Source organism: Rissa tridactyla, chromosome 3, assembly GCF_028500815.1.
Source record: "Rissa tridactyla isolate bRisTri1 chromosome 3, bRisTri1.patW.cur.20221130, whole genome shotgun sequence".
In the NCBI taxonomy this organism is placed as follows: domain Eukaryota; kingdom Metazoa; phylum Chordata; class Aves; order Charadriiformes; family Laridae; genus Rissa; species Rissa tridactyla.
Genome location: NC_071468.1, coordinates 60691221 through 60707694, shown reverse-complemented (window position 1 = coordinate 60707694; position 16474 = coordinate 60691221). Strand labels below are relative to the sequence as shown.

At 45.4% G+C, this 16474-nt stretch overlaps 1 protein-coding gene across 4 annotated transcripts in view; it reads left to right on the top strand.

The window, feature by feature from the left end:
* Positions 1-16474, top strand: part of PHACTR2 (phosphatase and actin regulator 2) — a 141546-nt gene that overhangs the window by 62092 nt on the left and 62980 nt on the right. The window contains exon 1 of one of the 4 annotated variants that reach the window (XM_054195145.1): positions 1039-1289. The exons of the other annotated variants lie outside the window; for them this stretch is intronic. Coding sequence (XP_054051120.1) covers positions 1247-1289 — 43 coding nt within the window. The 5' untranslated portion in view covers positions 1039-1246. Of the gene's footprint in view, positions 1-1038; positions 1290-16474 lie in introns of those variants that run through there. 4 annotated transcript variants of the gene reach the window in all.

Genomic DNA, 16474 nt, shown 5'->3' with positions numbered 1-16474 from the left:
CCAACACATACTAAGATCAGCAGGTCAGAAATCTCTTCATCCAACCCCCCCTAGGACTTCCAGGCCACTCAAAACCATAGTAATTTCACCATACGTCTTGCTAAGAGATGTTCTTTTGGTATGTTTTCTTTAGACAAGCCTTGAGTGTCCTCCTGTGATGCATATGCATGTCCCTACTTGTTTCTAGATACTGTGTAGTAATAGCTATTACGCACTTGGTCTTTTTTTTTTTTTTGCATCACTGTCAACAGTTATCTGTTTGCTCTAGCATTAACCTTGTATCAGTGCTTAGATTGTGGTTATGCATTAAGAAAAAAAAATAAACCTTTGTTCATTTTGCCTTTGTGCTATGCACAATCTCTATTTCTCCCCATCTTCACCATTAATGTGTCCAACTGATTATGTCCCTTCTTGTCACTTGTGATGACAGAGCACTGCCTGGATGCTGCTGTCCTAGATTATCATCTTTCTTTCAAAACTAAAAGTGGTTCCTGTCTTCGATTATGCACCTGTAAGAGAGCCAAGGGTTGGGGGCTTCTTCAGACCCCTGTCCTAGCAAAACAAGGGCTCGTTGCAACCCCACCAGCTGCCCTGCCCAGGTGTTCCCCATCCACTCATGATGGTGGCAAAGCCCTGGAAACCATTCCCAGTGGGGAAGTGCCTCGGAGCAGGGGGATGGGATTGCTCTCTGCAGCTGCCACACGTTTTTCCCTGGACCTGCAGAGAAGGGGTGGAATAATGTTCCGTCTGGAGCGACCTTTTGGACTTCGGAAATGGGCCGGGGTTGGGCGGGGGCTTGGGACCGTAGCGGTGTGAGAAAGGTCGCCAATTAAGCACCGTCTTTCCCAAACTCCGTGTAATTCAGGGTGGTTTTCTTTCCGTTTTTTAATTTATTAAAGACTTTTACGACCCCTCCCCTGCCCCGATACGGGTGGGGAGCGGCGGAGCGCCCCGCCGTCCCCCCCACCCATCGCCGCCGGGTGGGGGCGAGGCGGCGCCCCGGGGCGGGGGAGGGAACCGGGGAGGGGGACGGACGGACGGACGGACGGAGAGGGGCTGCGCTGCGGCCGACCGGCGGCCCGGCAGCATGACAGGCAGCCGCCGGCCCCCAGCCCCAGCCGGAGCAGCCGCCCCCCGCCAGCCGGCGGGCAGCGCGGCCCCGGCGAAAAGTGAGATGCCCCCCCGGGAACAGCCGCGGCGGAGGCTGCGCGCCCGGCGGGCGGCGTGATCGCCTCCCGGCCCCGCCATGGGCCAGACCTCCGTCTCCACGCTGCCGGAGCCGCCCGGCGGTGAGTACCGGGGGACCGACGGGGTGCAGGGAGGGCGGCGGGGAGGGGGCGGGGGTCCCCGGGGGGAGGTAAAAGTGGTGCCGGCGGCTCCCGGTGCCGGGGTGCGGAGCCGGGGCTCCCCGGGGCGCTGCCGCCGCCCGCCGGTTCCCTCGGACCGCAGCGGGGATGGTGGCGGGGGGGGGAGGCGCGGCCGCTGCCCGGGCGAAGGGCTCCGCGGTGTCCCCCTCCCTTCCCACCTCCCCCGGGGGGTTGAGACTCCTGGTTTTCCCCCTTTAATAAATAAATAAGTAGGAAGGGGAAAGGAAAAAGGAGAAGGAAAGGAGCTCTGGCTCCTCGCCCGGCAGCGCGGCCAGTAACCCGCCCATCTGGTTGCTTTTGGCTCCGGGACGTTTTATGTGTAAGCAGACTATTGAAAATAAATAAATAGCGTGTGAGCGGAATTCCACGCTCCCCCCCCCCTCCAATAAAGCAGCCCTAGCTGTTTGCACATTAACTTTTTGGAGATAGTACGAACTATTTGGGAATGCTGTTTAGAGGTGTGTTAGGATAACCCGGTGTGTTTTAGTTACCGCAAAACAGAGTCTCTTCCCACAATAATAGGATGTAGAATCTAAATTAACTCCAGCGAGGTTCGAAGTTTCCTGCAAAAATGTCACTGCACGCATGTTTTTCCACAATGCCTGTTTCCTTTGCATCCATTTAAAAATATAAACGAATCATGTTGTAGACTTTAATTCTGAAGGCTAAGCTGTATTCTTAATTTGCTTATTGCTGTTAACGTGGGAATGTTTTGTCAAATACGAGACAGCACCACAGGCTTTCCTTTTCCCCTTTTCTTTTCTTCATGGGTGTTTCAAAGAATAGTTCTAGTAATAACACATACATTTTCAGAAAAGCTCCGTTATGTACAACTTCCCAGTCGTACTATCCCAGTCCAAGTCTTGGATGATTTCTTGTCCTGCCAAACATTGCATGAAAGAGAAATTTGACCGTTTCTAATAAATTTCACCATCCTGCTGAAGGTTTCACCCAGCAGCCAGCACATTAGAATTATACCAAGGTAGGCATTGGGAAACAGATGTAAGGAAACAGATGGACAAGTTAGAAGTTTTTGTTAAACTTCCTGTACAAAAATGTGTCCAAACTCTTATGTGCAAAAGTCTATTGTGAGGGTATTTTGCCTGGGAGGGGGCTGTGGTGCCTGTGTTCCCTCGGCAGAACGCTAATGGGCAGTAATTAGGCTGGATTTCTAGTCTTAGCTAAAAGAAAAAAGTCACCTTGAATTCTTTCCTAACTGAAACCAACATTTTCAATCAGGAGCAATAAGAGACAGTTATCTGAAGATGTAAGTTATGGTGGTGCTCCCTCAATATTGCCAAGTAAATTCTAGTTATCACCATTTTAAGAGCACCCCACTTGTGATGAGACACTGGTAGTAGTGCCTCCGGAAGGTTTCACAGAAGAGCAGTCCCACTATGCGTTCAGCCCTGTTGAAAACAGGAGAATATATCCTTGACGACAAACCATGGATGCAAGTAGGTTTCTGGGTGGCGAGGGTTCTTGGGTGCGCGATCATTTGTTTTCTCTAGTCTGCTGCGCAGGTATGGTCTGAATGCTTAATACATTGCAAAGTTTGGGAAGACCCATCCAGATCTGATCAGGGCAGGAGAATGACTTCCATCGGTTCCCGTTCAGACGGATTGCCCCTTAGGCAAGGGGTCCTAAAATCTTCGTTGATTTTGGCATGCCGGCCAACTACAAGCCATTTAAGTCTTTGACAGCTGCTAGAGATTAGAGTTGAAGGGGATCCCTGTTTTGCACACGCAGGGGCTACAAATCTGTTTTAGTGCGAAGGAATCAATAGTGCATTCAGATCCCCAGTGAGCCACACAAAAGCAGCTGTGAGAAGTTACTTGCCTGTTTGCTGCCTCTTTTTCCCCCAGCCGTGGCAGCCTGCGGGGGCTCAGATCCTGCCCTCTCATCCCTGCTCTTACCCCTGCAGGCTCCAGGGGGGCTGTCGGCTGGATGCAGGGGGAGGGCACCGTTAGTAAATCACCGTGGGGTCTTTGGCTGGACTGATACAGTGAACGCAGTTTGATGTGGAAAACTCAAAAGTAAAAGTTTTTTCCTGAAAGTTACAGAGTGTTAGAAGAGATAAAATATATGCATAATACAATACTCAGTATGGACCCCAGCCAACGTCCTGTGTTTTTAGGTTTTGGTTTTTTTTTTTCTTAAGATTTACTTTAAATGAAACATTTTACTCTTGGAAAAGGAAATACATATACTGAAGTCCTTACACAGACCAAGGTCCTCGCGGCACTTTCCCGTTGGGTTAAGTGCAAGACTGAGGCCTAACCATAAAACTCAAAGTCCTTCTCGACTGGGCAAATGTAGGCTCATACCAGTTGGATTAGAGTGCCTATAAAGAGGGGAAGAATCGGATTTTCATGCCGCATTGTAACTTTCTTTAGCAGCAATGCTCTCTCGTTAGGGTTTGCCGTCAGCTGCGGGTGAGTGGGTGTTGCAGTATTTTGGACAGGAGGATGAGGGCTTTAATCATCTCCCATAAATATGAGTGGTAGATGGGCAGCAAAGCACATCTTAGCTGCCTGTGGACACCCACCAGGCAATCCTTTGCTCCGTCTCTTCCTTGGTTCCAGCTTTTCAGTTGTTTAGATAAATTTTCTAAAGCTGGTTTGTTATTTGTCATTGTTAGCAAATGTGAACAAGCAGCGATCACAAGAGGGGCTTGGGAAGACAGTATAGACAGTACAGATACATGGAAAAGTAGGATTGAGTACTGTCCTTGTTCATCTTCCTTCCTCTTCTGTGATTTTCCCACGCCTGGCAGGACTTGATTAACTGCTCTCTTCCCCTTCATTGGCTGGAGTTCAGTGCTTTTGGGGGTTATCAGCCATCGTGTGCAAAGCTATCATTTCTGCTTTCTGATCTACAGCTCATCAAAAGGCAGCAGAGCTGTGTACTTTCTTCAGTCTTTTTTTTTCTTTTTGGATTTGTTCTCGGGTAGTTCAGTACCAGCTATAATACTGGGAAACGGCCAAGTCCTCAAGTGGAAGCGTGACTGGCATATTGGGAAGGTAACACTTAAAAGCAGACCTAGTTAGGTGGCAAAAGATTTTTGTTGTTTCTTGAATAGCCATGCCTCGTCGAGAACGAAACTTGCGGTAAAGACAGATCTGCCGGTGTTCCTAGGAAGAGGTCCGTCAGTTCAGCATAGAGTCTGTGGAGCACAGCAGAGGGTCTGTGGAGGGGAAGGACAAGCTGCAAAGGGAAGGTCTCGGGAACCTCCTGCCCCAATGGTCAGGGTGCTCAGAGGGGCCAGTTGAAGACTGGGATCAGATCCCGGTGCTGACCTGCAGCGCCAAGTACGTAATCCATGGGCTTGTTTACTCTGGGGTGGGTGGGAGCTCCTCTCATCGTATACATTTTACAGAAACAGAACACAAATTGTCAGGCTTGCGTTTCATCCTATTATAGACCCAAAGTTTTTCCAAGCGCATGAAAACATGCTTTGACAGCACAGGAAAACCATTTCCCACCCAGCTTCCCCTCCGTGAGATGAAAGCAGCCCCTGGTAGGATCCTGTTGTTTGTTGACCTTGGCACTTGGTGAAATGATTATCGTAGGTCAGAAGTGAGCACGTTTGTCAGACTGCTCTTTCTCATCTCTCTTGGCTTTATGGGATTTCCTGTTCATTGACAAGGAAACATCAGCTTCACCTGTGTCTGTGCAGAGGAATTGTAATTGCCTTAACAAGGCAACCTTATCTTAATCCTGAAATGAAATGGAAAACTAATATTTGTTTTGGCAGCTCTAGGTGTTGGTAAACAAACAAATTGGTTATCAGCGCAGCAACTTCATGGCTTGTCTCAGAAGAGAAGTTATTCCAGTAGTGCTCTTTGGTCGTAGCTACTTGTGAGCCTTACTGAGGGTGCGGTTCTGGAGCAAGCACTTCTGTTCCTGAGCAGGTGGACATGGAGATACTCAGAGGTAGCTTTAAATTTTCATCCTGACTTAGTCCACTATGTGCAGACAAGCCCTCACAGTAGTAATTGTCAATGAAGAAAAAAATGAAGTTGTTTTTTTCTCCTCCAGCTTCTCTTCTTTTCAAAAGTGGAAGAACTTTGAAATCATTCATTGCACTTTACAGGAGGGTATCTCAAAGTATTTACAGGCACAGTGAGCTACTCACAACATACCTGTTAGCTGGTCATTTCAGTTATCGGTGCACTTTATAAGAGTGGAAAGCGGAGATATTGAGCTGAGATGTCAAGTTCCCATTTGATGTGAAGCCCTAAATGACTTGTCCACAGCCACCAAGCAGGTTCTGGGCAGAGATCCTCATCTTGCTTATTTTTTCCAAGGATTAAATTGATTGAGGACTTCGAGGCTGAACCCTTGTAATACTGCACTGGGGATCGTATTCCTTCTTTTCCCTTCTTTATGCTTTTGTAAATTATGGAAGAGTTATAAGTACAAAGGGAACTCTGTTTTCAGTTGCTGCTAAATTTACATCCAAAGCTTTTTAGTTTTTGTGGATCTGGAGCATGGCAAACTCTTTCCTCATCCTACCAGCATTGTCCAATGGGACTACAATTATGACAGCTCCAGAATTTGGGTTACTTAAGCAGGCAATTTTCCCCAGACTGTGGGCTGATTGAGTGGATATTTTAGATACTTAGTCAAAGGCATAAAAAGCCCGTGTTTTCAGACAGAATGGGTAGCCACAAGTTTGGCTGCTACTAATGGGAGCTGTAAGAACTCTTTTAAAAAAAATAATCCTTGTGTGCCTTGAGCTGAAATATCAAAAGTAACAGCAACTACTGAAACTGTAGGTCTCAGCACCCAAAACCATTCTGATTTGTGCTGCTGGTGAGGGTCCAAGCGTGAGTGTGTGGAATGAATCACTGTAGAGAAAAGAAATTTTAAATATAACAGGTTTGTAAAATATGAAATGTATTTCCATGCTCATGGGTGCTGCCGTATACTGTGTGGTCTGCCAGAGCCTTAGCAGTTGCTGCCAGTTGGCCCAGACTGAGCTCCTCAGCTGCAGCGGTAACTCCCTGCAGAGGAGGCTGCAATCTGAGCCTTCGCTACGGGGCATGGCCGAGAGCAGAGATCCTGTAAGGACACGAGGACCAGCCACACTACAGGAACTGCGTGTGAACCGCAGGATGACGTGTGTGCGAAAATAAAGGCCTAATGCTCAACAGGTCCCAGGTTGGTGTCTCACCTCTTCTCATGCTGAGGCTGCTTCAAGGGTTACCGGGAATTCTTCTCACTTAGCTACCAGGGTACGTGACCTTTCATGTCAGGCATGCTGGCTGAGATGCCTTCATGCACTGGTGTTTGGTAGCCACTAATCACCTGTTCGCAGTGTTAATCATCAACTTCCTCATCTGCCACAAGGAGGACGAGAGCTGGCTCCCGGGAGGTCAGTGTGGGCAGGGTGGCAGAGCTCTGCGGGCTGGCTGGGTTTGCGTAGAGTTGTCTTCTCAGATGACGACCCTGACACCTCCCCCAGATTAAAAGCTCATGGCAGATCTCGTTTCCTCCTCGGCCCCCTGTGCTAAGCCCCGCTGACAACTGATCCCACTCCAGTGGATCTCAGCCACCCTTTGGATCAGTTGTCCTTCCTTCCTAGATCCTCTTCCTTGGCTTTCTTACTGCTCCTGGGTAATACTGCCTCATCCTTAGGTGGTGTTTTCTATTACAGATTTCATAACACTTTCCAGTCTTTTTTATAATATTTGTTGATTTAAATGGGAAGACTGAGCACAAGGAGGAGGGACAGCACCTAAGACACAGCCAGGAGGAAACCAAAGAGCTCCCAAGTCCTCGTTGGTGTTTGAGACTTATCACAGTCCCGCCTATTAAAAGCAGAAAAAGCAGGGACATTTATATCTTTCTTTATATGTTTTTACGTACTTAAAGTTGTCCTTTACTCATTTTGGATGCTGGTGCTTTGTTTTTGAGATTTAAAAAAGGAAGAAACAGTAGCATTGCTGAAAAATACTTCTGAATCAGTTCTGGGTTTGGATTTATTTTTCATTTTAGTGTATTGTTTTAAAACATAATGATGATGATTAAAAAAAATAGAGTGCGCTTAATTCTGTGCATCAATCAGTGATGGATTTTAAAAAAAATACTTCAGCAAACAGCCAGCTTCCAGAACTTGTTTCTGCCCATTGTATTCAAATTGCAACAGTGGCTAGAAGAATACTTCTGATCCGCAGCAATGCTCCAACCAGCTGCCACTCAGTCCCATCTAGAGAAGTCATTTCTGAAGTGTCCATTCATTGCCTTCTCTAGTTGACGTAAGGCGGATTCCAATGCGGGTTTTCCAATGGGAATCGTGACAACGTGGTAGAGGGATTTTCATTCGCGTAGGTCTGGGCAGAGCCGGTGCTAGGCATCAGAAAAAAGAGAGGAGGTAGTTTGGTGATGATAAAATGTCTCTAGTTACAGGCAGAGGTGGCTCTGGTCTATTTTGCTCCCAGCAGATCCCAGAGAGCGAGGCTGGCTGCTGCCGCCCCTGCCGAGACAGCAGCCAGGGTGCAGGTGTGTGTCGGGGAAGAGGTGGCTCGGTTTTGTCTGTGCCCCTGAGGTCAACAGAATGCAGTTTTGCCAACGCTGGTGAAAAGCCACCAGTCAGGTCTGGTTTCAAGCAACACAAAGATATTGATGTTAAAAATATGTGCAAAACTGAAGAAGGAAGAGAAATAAAATATGAGTACAAACCATCAGCGGGGATGGTAGTCAGACAGTGAGAGTTTTTTTATTTTATTTTATGCCCCCAGAACAAAACCAAAAGCAAAGAACCAAATGGAGTCATTTATATCCCCTCTTAGGTGGACTCTACAACCCTTAGACTGTCAAGTGTATTTTTGGGCAAATGTAAAATTACAGTGGGGCTCCCGAATGTGCTATTTCCAACAATGTTGTATGATAGAAATGGTTCAATAGGAACTAGGTAGGAAGGTCACTGTGAACGTCAAGGTGATGCATGGTGCGTGAAAATGGACTGGTTTCTCACTGTCTGTGACCAGAATCACATGGGTTACAGTGCTGGGTGTCTTCTCTTTTGGGTTTGGTGTTTTCCCCTGTTTTGTCCTGGATAGTACGATATGTGAATCAATTTAACCTTGCCTGTGTGCAGTCCACAGGGTGTTTTGGACTAACAATCTGTACAGACAGTGCAGTTACCTCTGTCCATCATGTGGAGGCTCATTATTAGGAAATTTGATTTAAGACTTGAGTTACTTGCAGGCTTTGTACAAGGTCGCTGCATAGGAATTAATTTCTTCTGTCCCTGACTTGGTTTTTGGGCACTTGGAAATAAAGTCTCTGTCAAAAGTGAAGATCTTATTTACCTTGATGTTCTCTCACTGCTTTGAACAGCTGTGATGATCAGTGTTAGTGGGGAAAAAAGCTAGGGAGAAATGAGGACCTAGGTTGCCTCGCCATTGTATGGAAGTCTAGGGTATGCTGTCAGGTTGCATGCACATAAAATGAAAAAAAAATGTGAAGATAATGACTTGCCGTCTGTTTTGTGTTGATAAAGGGTTGACTAAGTGTGTGTTGGATAATACTCTTCTGTATAATACTATAAAATTGTGATAACACTGTTACTTGGCAATCAGAGTATTAGTACAGAATTCTGTGTCAATGATAGCTTTGTGAAAATTAAGTTTTGTATGAAAAGATGTAAACAGCAGGGGATTTGTTGCCTTTTTCTTCTCCGATTCCTGCTTTGGTTTCATATGAATTAGAGTGATGTTTTGTCAAGCAGAATTGGGCTGTGATACAGCTGTCCTAACATTTGAAACTGTGTGAGTGTCGTGGTTTCTGTTCCCAAAGATCAGCCTGCATCCCTCACCCTTGAGAATGTCCTTTTTTTATTAGTGTTGCGGGATGTCTTCACTCTGACCAACTGCCCAAACTGTCAGCAAATCCTCATCGTGTAGACGGGCAATCTTTGTTTCAGTGTTATTTAATCTTTTTTGTATTTTCTGCATCTGAATGTTTTTAATGTGTTGCCCAGGAAAAGTCCAAGAATGGTGCAGGGACCTTAAATGCTGGTTGGGCTTTTAAGCCTGGCCTATTACTGCTCTGCACAAACAAATCACATAGTTTATAGTCTAGAAATAATTCATGAAAAAAACAGGTAGTCTGTAATGTTTATTGATTTAAGATACATAGGTAATTTGCGCAATTAGAATAACTGTGATAGACCGTGAAACTTGATGTTTTCACTGCGATCATATAATTTACGTTTCCAACTTTAGCCATTACGGACAAGACTTAGAGGTGCACAGAGGCTCTTTTCCAGGCTTAGGAATTTTTCTTTAATGCTTGAAGCTTCAGCTCAGAAAATTAACTCTTGACTGGGGATTTGTCACCCTTGGTTGTATTTCTGGGGTTTACAGCCCAAAGCTTTGTTGATGCACACTAAAATTATTGTCATTTTCCTTGACTTTTTCTGCTGAAGAAGACAGGGCTCTTCTCCTTGCCTTCTGCCTGCGTGGCTGTAGAGCGAGAGCAGGCAACAGAAGGAGATTCAGATCCCTACTTCTGTTTGGTAGCCAGCCAAACTAAGTAAAACGGCACTTGTCATGAGTGAAATTGGGTCTGAATGCCCAGGAAACTTCACGGGAGGGCAGCTTGTTGCTGGAGAAGATGGCGTGCTGAAGAAACAAACCACAGCAATGGGAGCTGGGCTCTGCTCTCTAGCTCAGCCCGCTGCAGTCGGATGCACGGGTGGTCTTCCTTCTCAAACCGGGAGCTGTGAAGCCAGTGCCGTGTGCCGGTGTCCGTGTCTGCATCCTCAGCAAACTGTGGCCTCTGCTGATGTATCCAGATGCTGATATAAGGCAATGTGTGTTGTTGCACGGATGCCAAAAGGCATAGCAGTTCATGGAAGAGTCACGATGCTGTAGCCCTAGGTTACATCTGTCTGTGCCCCAAGTCAGTTTTTGCCGATACCGTAGGGAGCGAGATGCCTGAGATGCTTACTCCTAGCCAGCATTTGCCCATGAGGTCCTGGTAAGCCTCAGTGTGGCTTGTAGATCTCCCACCCTCTACTGTCTAAGGGATGCATGGAGATTTCTAATGCTCGGGCGCCAAACCAGTGAAGTTCACCAACACAGTAGCACCTCGATTAAAAAACGTGGTGTGACTGTGAATAGTGAGGGACTTTTCTCCCAGTTGCTTTCCTCACTTATAACCCCCAGAGATCAACTTACCTGAAGCATTTATGTCATAACAAGCAATATAAAGTCACCCAGGCTGAAAACTAATCTCCTGTGGGCTTTTTTTTCCTCTCTTCTCCCCCAGATCCTTGATGAGTCAACAAAGAAATGACACTTTTCATTGTGTGCTTGTGAAACAGATTCAGTGGGATGCAATCAAGTAGTTTGACTCACGTAACCACTTAAAGTTGTTGTAAGCTGGTAGGAAATGATTTTTAGATACTAGTTGTCTTTACAAGGAGGAAAAAAAACCCCAAACAGTTCATTGCCAAGAAATTGGGCATGTTTAAATTATACATATATAATGTGTTATAATTTATCTCATTGGTAATAATTCAAAACTGGCTGTGCGTTTCCTTTCCTGTAAATTCATTCAGTGTGTCTGAAGATTACTGGTTTGTTTCTTGGAGTTTTATAGATTTATTGCATTTCTGAAGGGAAGGAAGTGTTGGTTTTGGCACGGATGCTAAGTATATTCTTGTTCTGAAAATGTGAAGCAGTGCTCAGTGCACTGCTAATCTGGCCTCTTTTATGTTGATACAGGGGAGGGTGTAGTGATTTTCTTGTTCTACATGTTATACCACCATGCATGGTTGTTCTCTTCTGATGATTTATTCAAGTGATCGATAAAAAGAAGGAAAATACTAGTATTAAAAAGCCATATGTGATTTAAAACAATTGCACTAATTGCAGAGTAGTTCCTGTGCTTAAATTCTTGAAATGAAAAGTTTTAGAAAGCTGGTCTGACTCTTATAAAAGAAGGCACCAGATTCGATTTCTTGTGAAGAAGGTGCTATTGTTATTTCTTACTTGAATATTGCTGCTTTTGACGTATGGAAGAAATACATAAGGCCTGATGGTGAGACATGAAAGAGACTGTGTCTGTGCAAGGGAGTGAACAATAAAATGGACATCTAAGACTGTGGATAAAGCCAAGTTGTCAAGTGCTGGACAAGCACCAAGCAGAAATGAAAAATGGCCTCTACTTTAGTTGGAGGAGAAAGTTGTGGAGAGTAGCAGAACATGAGCCAGCAGGAGAAGGCGGGAGATGTTAACTACAAAGCATTGCAGAAACTACATGACCATGACTTTTGGCTTTTAAAGCCTTTTGTTGGACAACAACGTCACGTAATTGTGCTGTGTTATAAAGTGAACACGACTCTGAAGAGAGGAAGAAAGTTTTTGTTGGAAAAGTTTGGTGGAATTCACAGAGACCTGAAACTGAAAAAACAAGTATCTTGGACACTTACAGCAACACCTTGCTCTTAACTCCCCCTGGCACTGCTCCTCCTGCTGACTTAATTTTCCCATCACTACTGGAGGCAAGGGAGGGGGGGGGGAGAAGAGGAGGAGGGCATATGTCAGCCAGACCCAGCAAGACAAACAGCTTGCTTCTGAAACATTTAACACACCTGGAAACTCTGTAGCTTAGTTTGAAATGCAAAATAAAAAATGTGTTGAAGAGAAACGTATTTAATGTCAGTAATGGATCGCTAGCACCATGTCTTTTTGAAAGGAGAAGAGGAGGAAAAAAGAATATACCTTAATATCCGTCATCCATGAACGATGAAAAAACCCTTAAGAGCACAGAGCTAGCCTATTAGAAAGCATTCAAAAGCTAAGCATTATTTTCAATACATTTTAAGCAAAGGTTTGGGACTCTGCAGGTTTTGCTAGTTAGCAGAAGCTGGACACAAAATTTGGTGTGTAGCAGTGCCCACTGTAGTGCACAGACAGATTATTAGTTTGGAAATGGCTGCGGCGCCTGAAGATGCACCCACCGATGCTTCCCTTCCCTTCCCTTCCCTTAGACGGAAGTTACCCCCGCCTCAGCTCAGCCCTGCTCACGTACAAGTCTCTCCCAACTGCTCGAGTGCAAATTCAGCAAAATCTGTTAGTGTGGAAGAATAAAGGCCACAGGTTATCATGCTGGCGTGATGAGGAAGAGTTTGTGTCTTGTGTGATAAAGAAATATTGTTATCCCTTCATCGTGCTACAGATGGAGTATGCCAGACCCAAACGCCATAGACCAAGGAACTAAGTACAAATGAACCAAGTCAGGCCGTGGATTTTTGTGTTTGTACCTTTCAGCCAGCCATCCTGAAGGGATCTGTTTGTAGAGAAAACATCTCTCTCTTGCTCAGCCTACAGTGCATTTGGGGTTTCCTCAACCACAGAAGAAAAACATTGCAAGAAGCATCCCCAGAAGATGAAATGAACCCAAAAGCAAAATAAAATATTGCAGTCCTTTGTTAAGTGAGTTCACTGTGGTGGAGGAATACAGCTGAAGACAGCTGGCAAGTTAACCCTGTGGCTGTGGCTAACTCTTCCTTTAGCTTTTCGAGGGGAGCAGCCTCCTCAGGCCCTGCCTGCCTGTGGTTTAGCAGATAACAGCCTTACGCCCTGGCCGTCCCTGGCTGGGAATGCTACTGTTTAGCATATTTGGCAGCCTGTTTTTTCCCTGAAGGCTTGTTTCAGGGGATATACACCAGCAGGGCAGAACTGACCGCCAGTGTCTTTTCCTCAGCACAGGGGTGTCTGGTGGCGCAGATCAGGTTTTTTTAACCCCCTAAGGTGCAGCACTGCTAATTAAATTAGCCATTTCTTAAAAACAAATAAATACCAGGCAGTTCAATCTCATAAAAAAAATACCAGCATGGAACCCATTCTTTCTGGTTTAAGGGATTACTTACATGCCCAGATGTCAATGTGGGGAAAGCTTGCAAATCTAGAGAGATTTATTTTGTCTTACTCTGTGTATTTCTTCAATTCAATCTTTGCACTTACCATTTTTGGCTTTTTTTTTTTTTTAACATGCAGGGTTTTGAGACACTGCAATTATACATTAGAATTCTGCATTGGGAGGAAAGATAATTAACAGTCCACTTGAACCTTTGATTCCCAAGTGTGTTAAAAGACAGAAGTTTAAAGTTAGCATAGGGGCTGACTGGAGCGGGAAGGCAGTGTCGGTGATGGAGCTCAATGGAAAGGAGGCCATTTGGATTGGGAGCTTTGGGATGACACCTAAAGGTTTTTCCTCCTCTTCAGAGTTTGTGGTGTTGCCTGAAATAGGATCCCGTTTTCCCTGGTACCCCAGCACAGTCCATGGATCCTACCCTTCAGTAGGCTGCTCCAGCATCTCCAAGACACTCCGTCTGGGTGCTTGGCTGGGCTGCTCTTCTTCATGCTGATGCCTGTCCAAACCCTGTTGATATGGGCCATATATGCATTCACAAACGTGATACTGAGGAGTTTTGGTTAAAGTGAAAATTCTTAGAGAACTGGTTCCCAGTGACCGCTATTCATAAAAGCATGAAATGTCATGAGGTGTGCCAAAAAACCTTTGAGTTGGTTCCATCATACGTACCTCCACTGTTCAAGTTTAGTACATTATTCCTTTTCTTATACAGGAGCCAGTTAACAATTGGTTTTAATTTCATTTTATTCCTTCTAGAACAAGAAAATATTCAGTGAAGGTTAATGATGCTTTTCTAGCAATTTCTTTTAACTTGAGTCAGGCTGTGCTGTTGTGCTTACCTACATTCCTTGTGTTATATGTCTATATTGAAATACAGAAAATCCCTACCAAAGAATAATGTGGAAGTCTTCAATTTTAGTTATGTGGCTTCTGTATGTTTTTGTCATGTTTTGAGGTTTTTCCCTGAAATACCTTACCTTGTGTGAGCACTGCATGTGAAAGCTTCAATATGTCAAGCCAGTGATGTCCTTTTGTACTTCCTGCATGTAAGGGAGAAGACAGTCCTGTTGTGTTGGGCAGCCATTGGGTCAGCGGCCACCACGTGCAGCAACACCTGTGTGGGGCAGGAGCTGCATGGCGGGATGCACTGGTCCCGTTTTGGGTCCATCCCCAGGGTGAAAATTGCTGCTCCCTTCCAGAGCTCAGCATACAGCTAGGGTGAAAAGTGATCACAGGGTCTAAAAATAGAATCATAGAATGGTTTGGGTGGGAAGGGACCTTAAAGATCATCTAGTCCCTGCCATGGGTGGGGACACCTCCCACTAGACCAGGCTGCTCAAAGCCCCATCCAGCCTGGCCTTGAGCACTTCCAGGGATGGGTCATCCACAGCCTCCCTGGGCAACCTGTTCCAGTGTCTCACCACCCTCACAGTAAAGAATTTCTTCCTAATATCTAATCTAAATCTCCCCTCTTTCAGTTTAAAACCATTACCCCTCATCCTATTGCTCCATTCCCTGATAAAGAGTCCCTTCCCATCTTTCCTGTAGGCCCCCTTTAGGTACTGGATTGACGTATAATGTTATGATATGTTGAATGATGAATGCTAAATATGTGTGCTGAGTACTTGAATGTTTGCAAGAATGGGAGGGAGGTTTAGGGAAAATTATAGTCCTTTCTCAAGGCAAGAAAAGTGACTGAACCCTTTATCACTTCTTTTCATTTCCGAAATGGCACAACCACTCCCCTAAGCTCAGGAAGGTTGCCGTCATTTGTTTGTAAGCTGCTTGAAGGCGCTCTTTTAAAGAATAATTATTAACCTTTTTCTATTTCAAAACCTGCTCTTATACAAAGCGTGTTTTGCTGGAGATGGAGTTACGCGACAGCTTTGTTCAGCATGGCAAAGAGAATTTTCCAGGAGGTATTTTCTGGAGGGAGGTAAATTGCCAGAAGCTGCAGGAGGGCCTTCCGCTCCTTCGGTCCAAGTTGGAGCTGAACGGGCTTCAAACAAGGCAGTCGGAGCAGCGCTGGGGGATGGCTGTGAAGGCATTGTGCTTCGCAGAAGTGCAGGAGGACTAGGTTCCACCCCTGGTTGCCAGCCTGCTGGCATGGGGGTGAGAGCATCCATCCTCCATGGGCTCTCTGCTTTCCTTTCCCTCCTTGGATCCCTGCAGCGATGCCATTTTGGGGGTCACTGAGCAGCGACCCAGGCGAGCCCTGGCTGCTGGGACAGGCTGCCCGCCTCTGGGCAAACCCTTGGAGAAAGACCCCCATGGAAAGACCGCCAGTAGAAACTCGGCATTTGCTCATTTTTTTGTGGGAGACTCGATCCGCATATCAACTTATTATTAAATGAGGAGATAAATAGCCCTTTCTCTCCCTTGTTGGGTGCATCAGCTGCTGTGTGAGTTGCAGAAAGCCCAGGGTGAGAGCACAAGAAACCATGGGGACAGGCAAAAACTGCCTGCAGGAATTTCTGAAATATTCCTGTGGGCTTTCCTAAGGGATGGCTCGCTTTCCCAGGGACCTCTGGAAACAGGCGAGCGGTCTGTCACAAAATGTTCCCTCTCTAGGAAAACATTTGGTAGTAGTTTAAAAAAGAAAACTTTACAGAGCTTAAATAAAGCCAAAGATGAATTTGGTGAACGCTGATGCTGTACATACTTTACTTAGGAGGATTTTAAATTTCTAGTGCTGCTTGGAGTTGCTAGCAATAGGTGCAGGGCTTGCCAGCCATATTTGGGCTTTTTGCACTACCTTTTTTTTTTTAAGATCAGTTTCTTACTATGTCACTTCTAAGCACACAGCTAAACACAGCTTTTGCGTTCAGTTCATCTGTATTGGCACGGTCATGGCACTCACAAAGACACCACAGATTTTAAGTAATTGTAAAATTAATGAAATCCCAGTAATTATGAGAGGGGCTTCAATTTCATTCAATTTTTAAAGTAAACCGTTTTGGTGTTTTCATTTCTTTTCTGGCCTTTAATTACCCAAGGGTCATATAGCCTGGTTTACCTCTGTAGTCATAAGGAGTAATAAAAAAAAAAAAAGAAAAAAAATTAATGAAAACTGGTTTTTGTTAAGGGTTTAAAACCAGTCTTTTAAGAAAATACGAAATACAGTGAAGTGTGTCGTTCCATACAGCGGGAGTGACCTTTGTCGGCATTAGTCTGGCTAAAGTAGGCTAAATGTTTCTTGACATCTGCGTTGG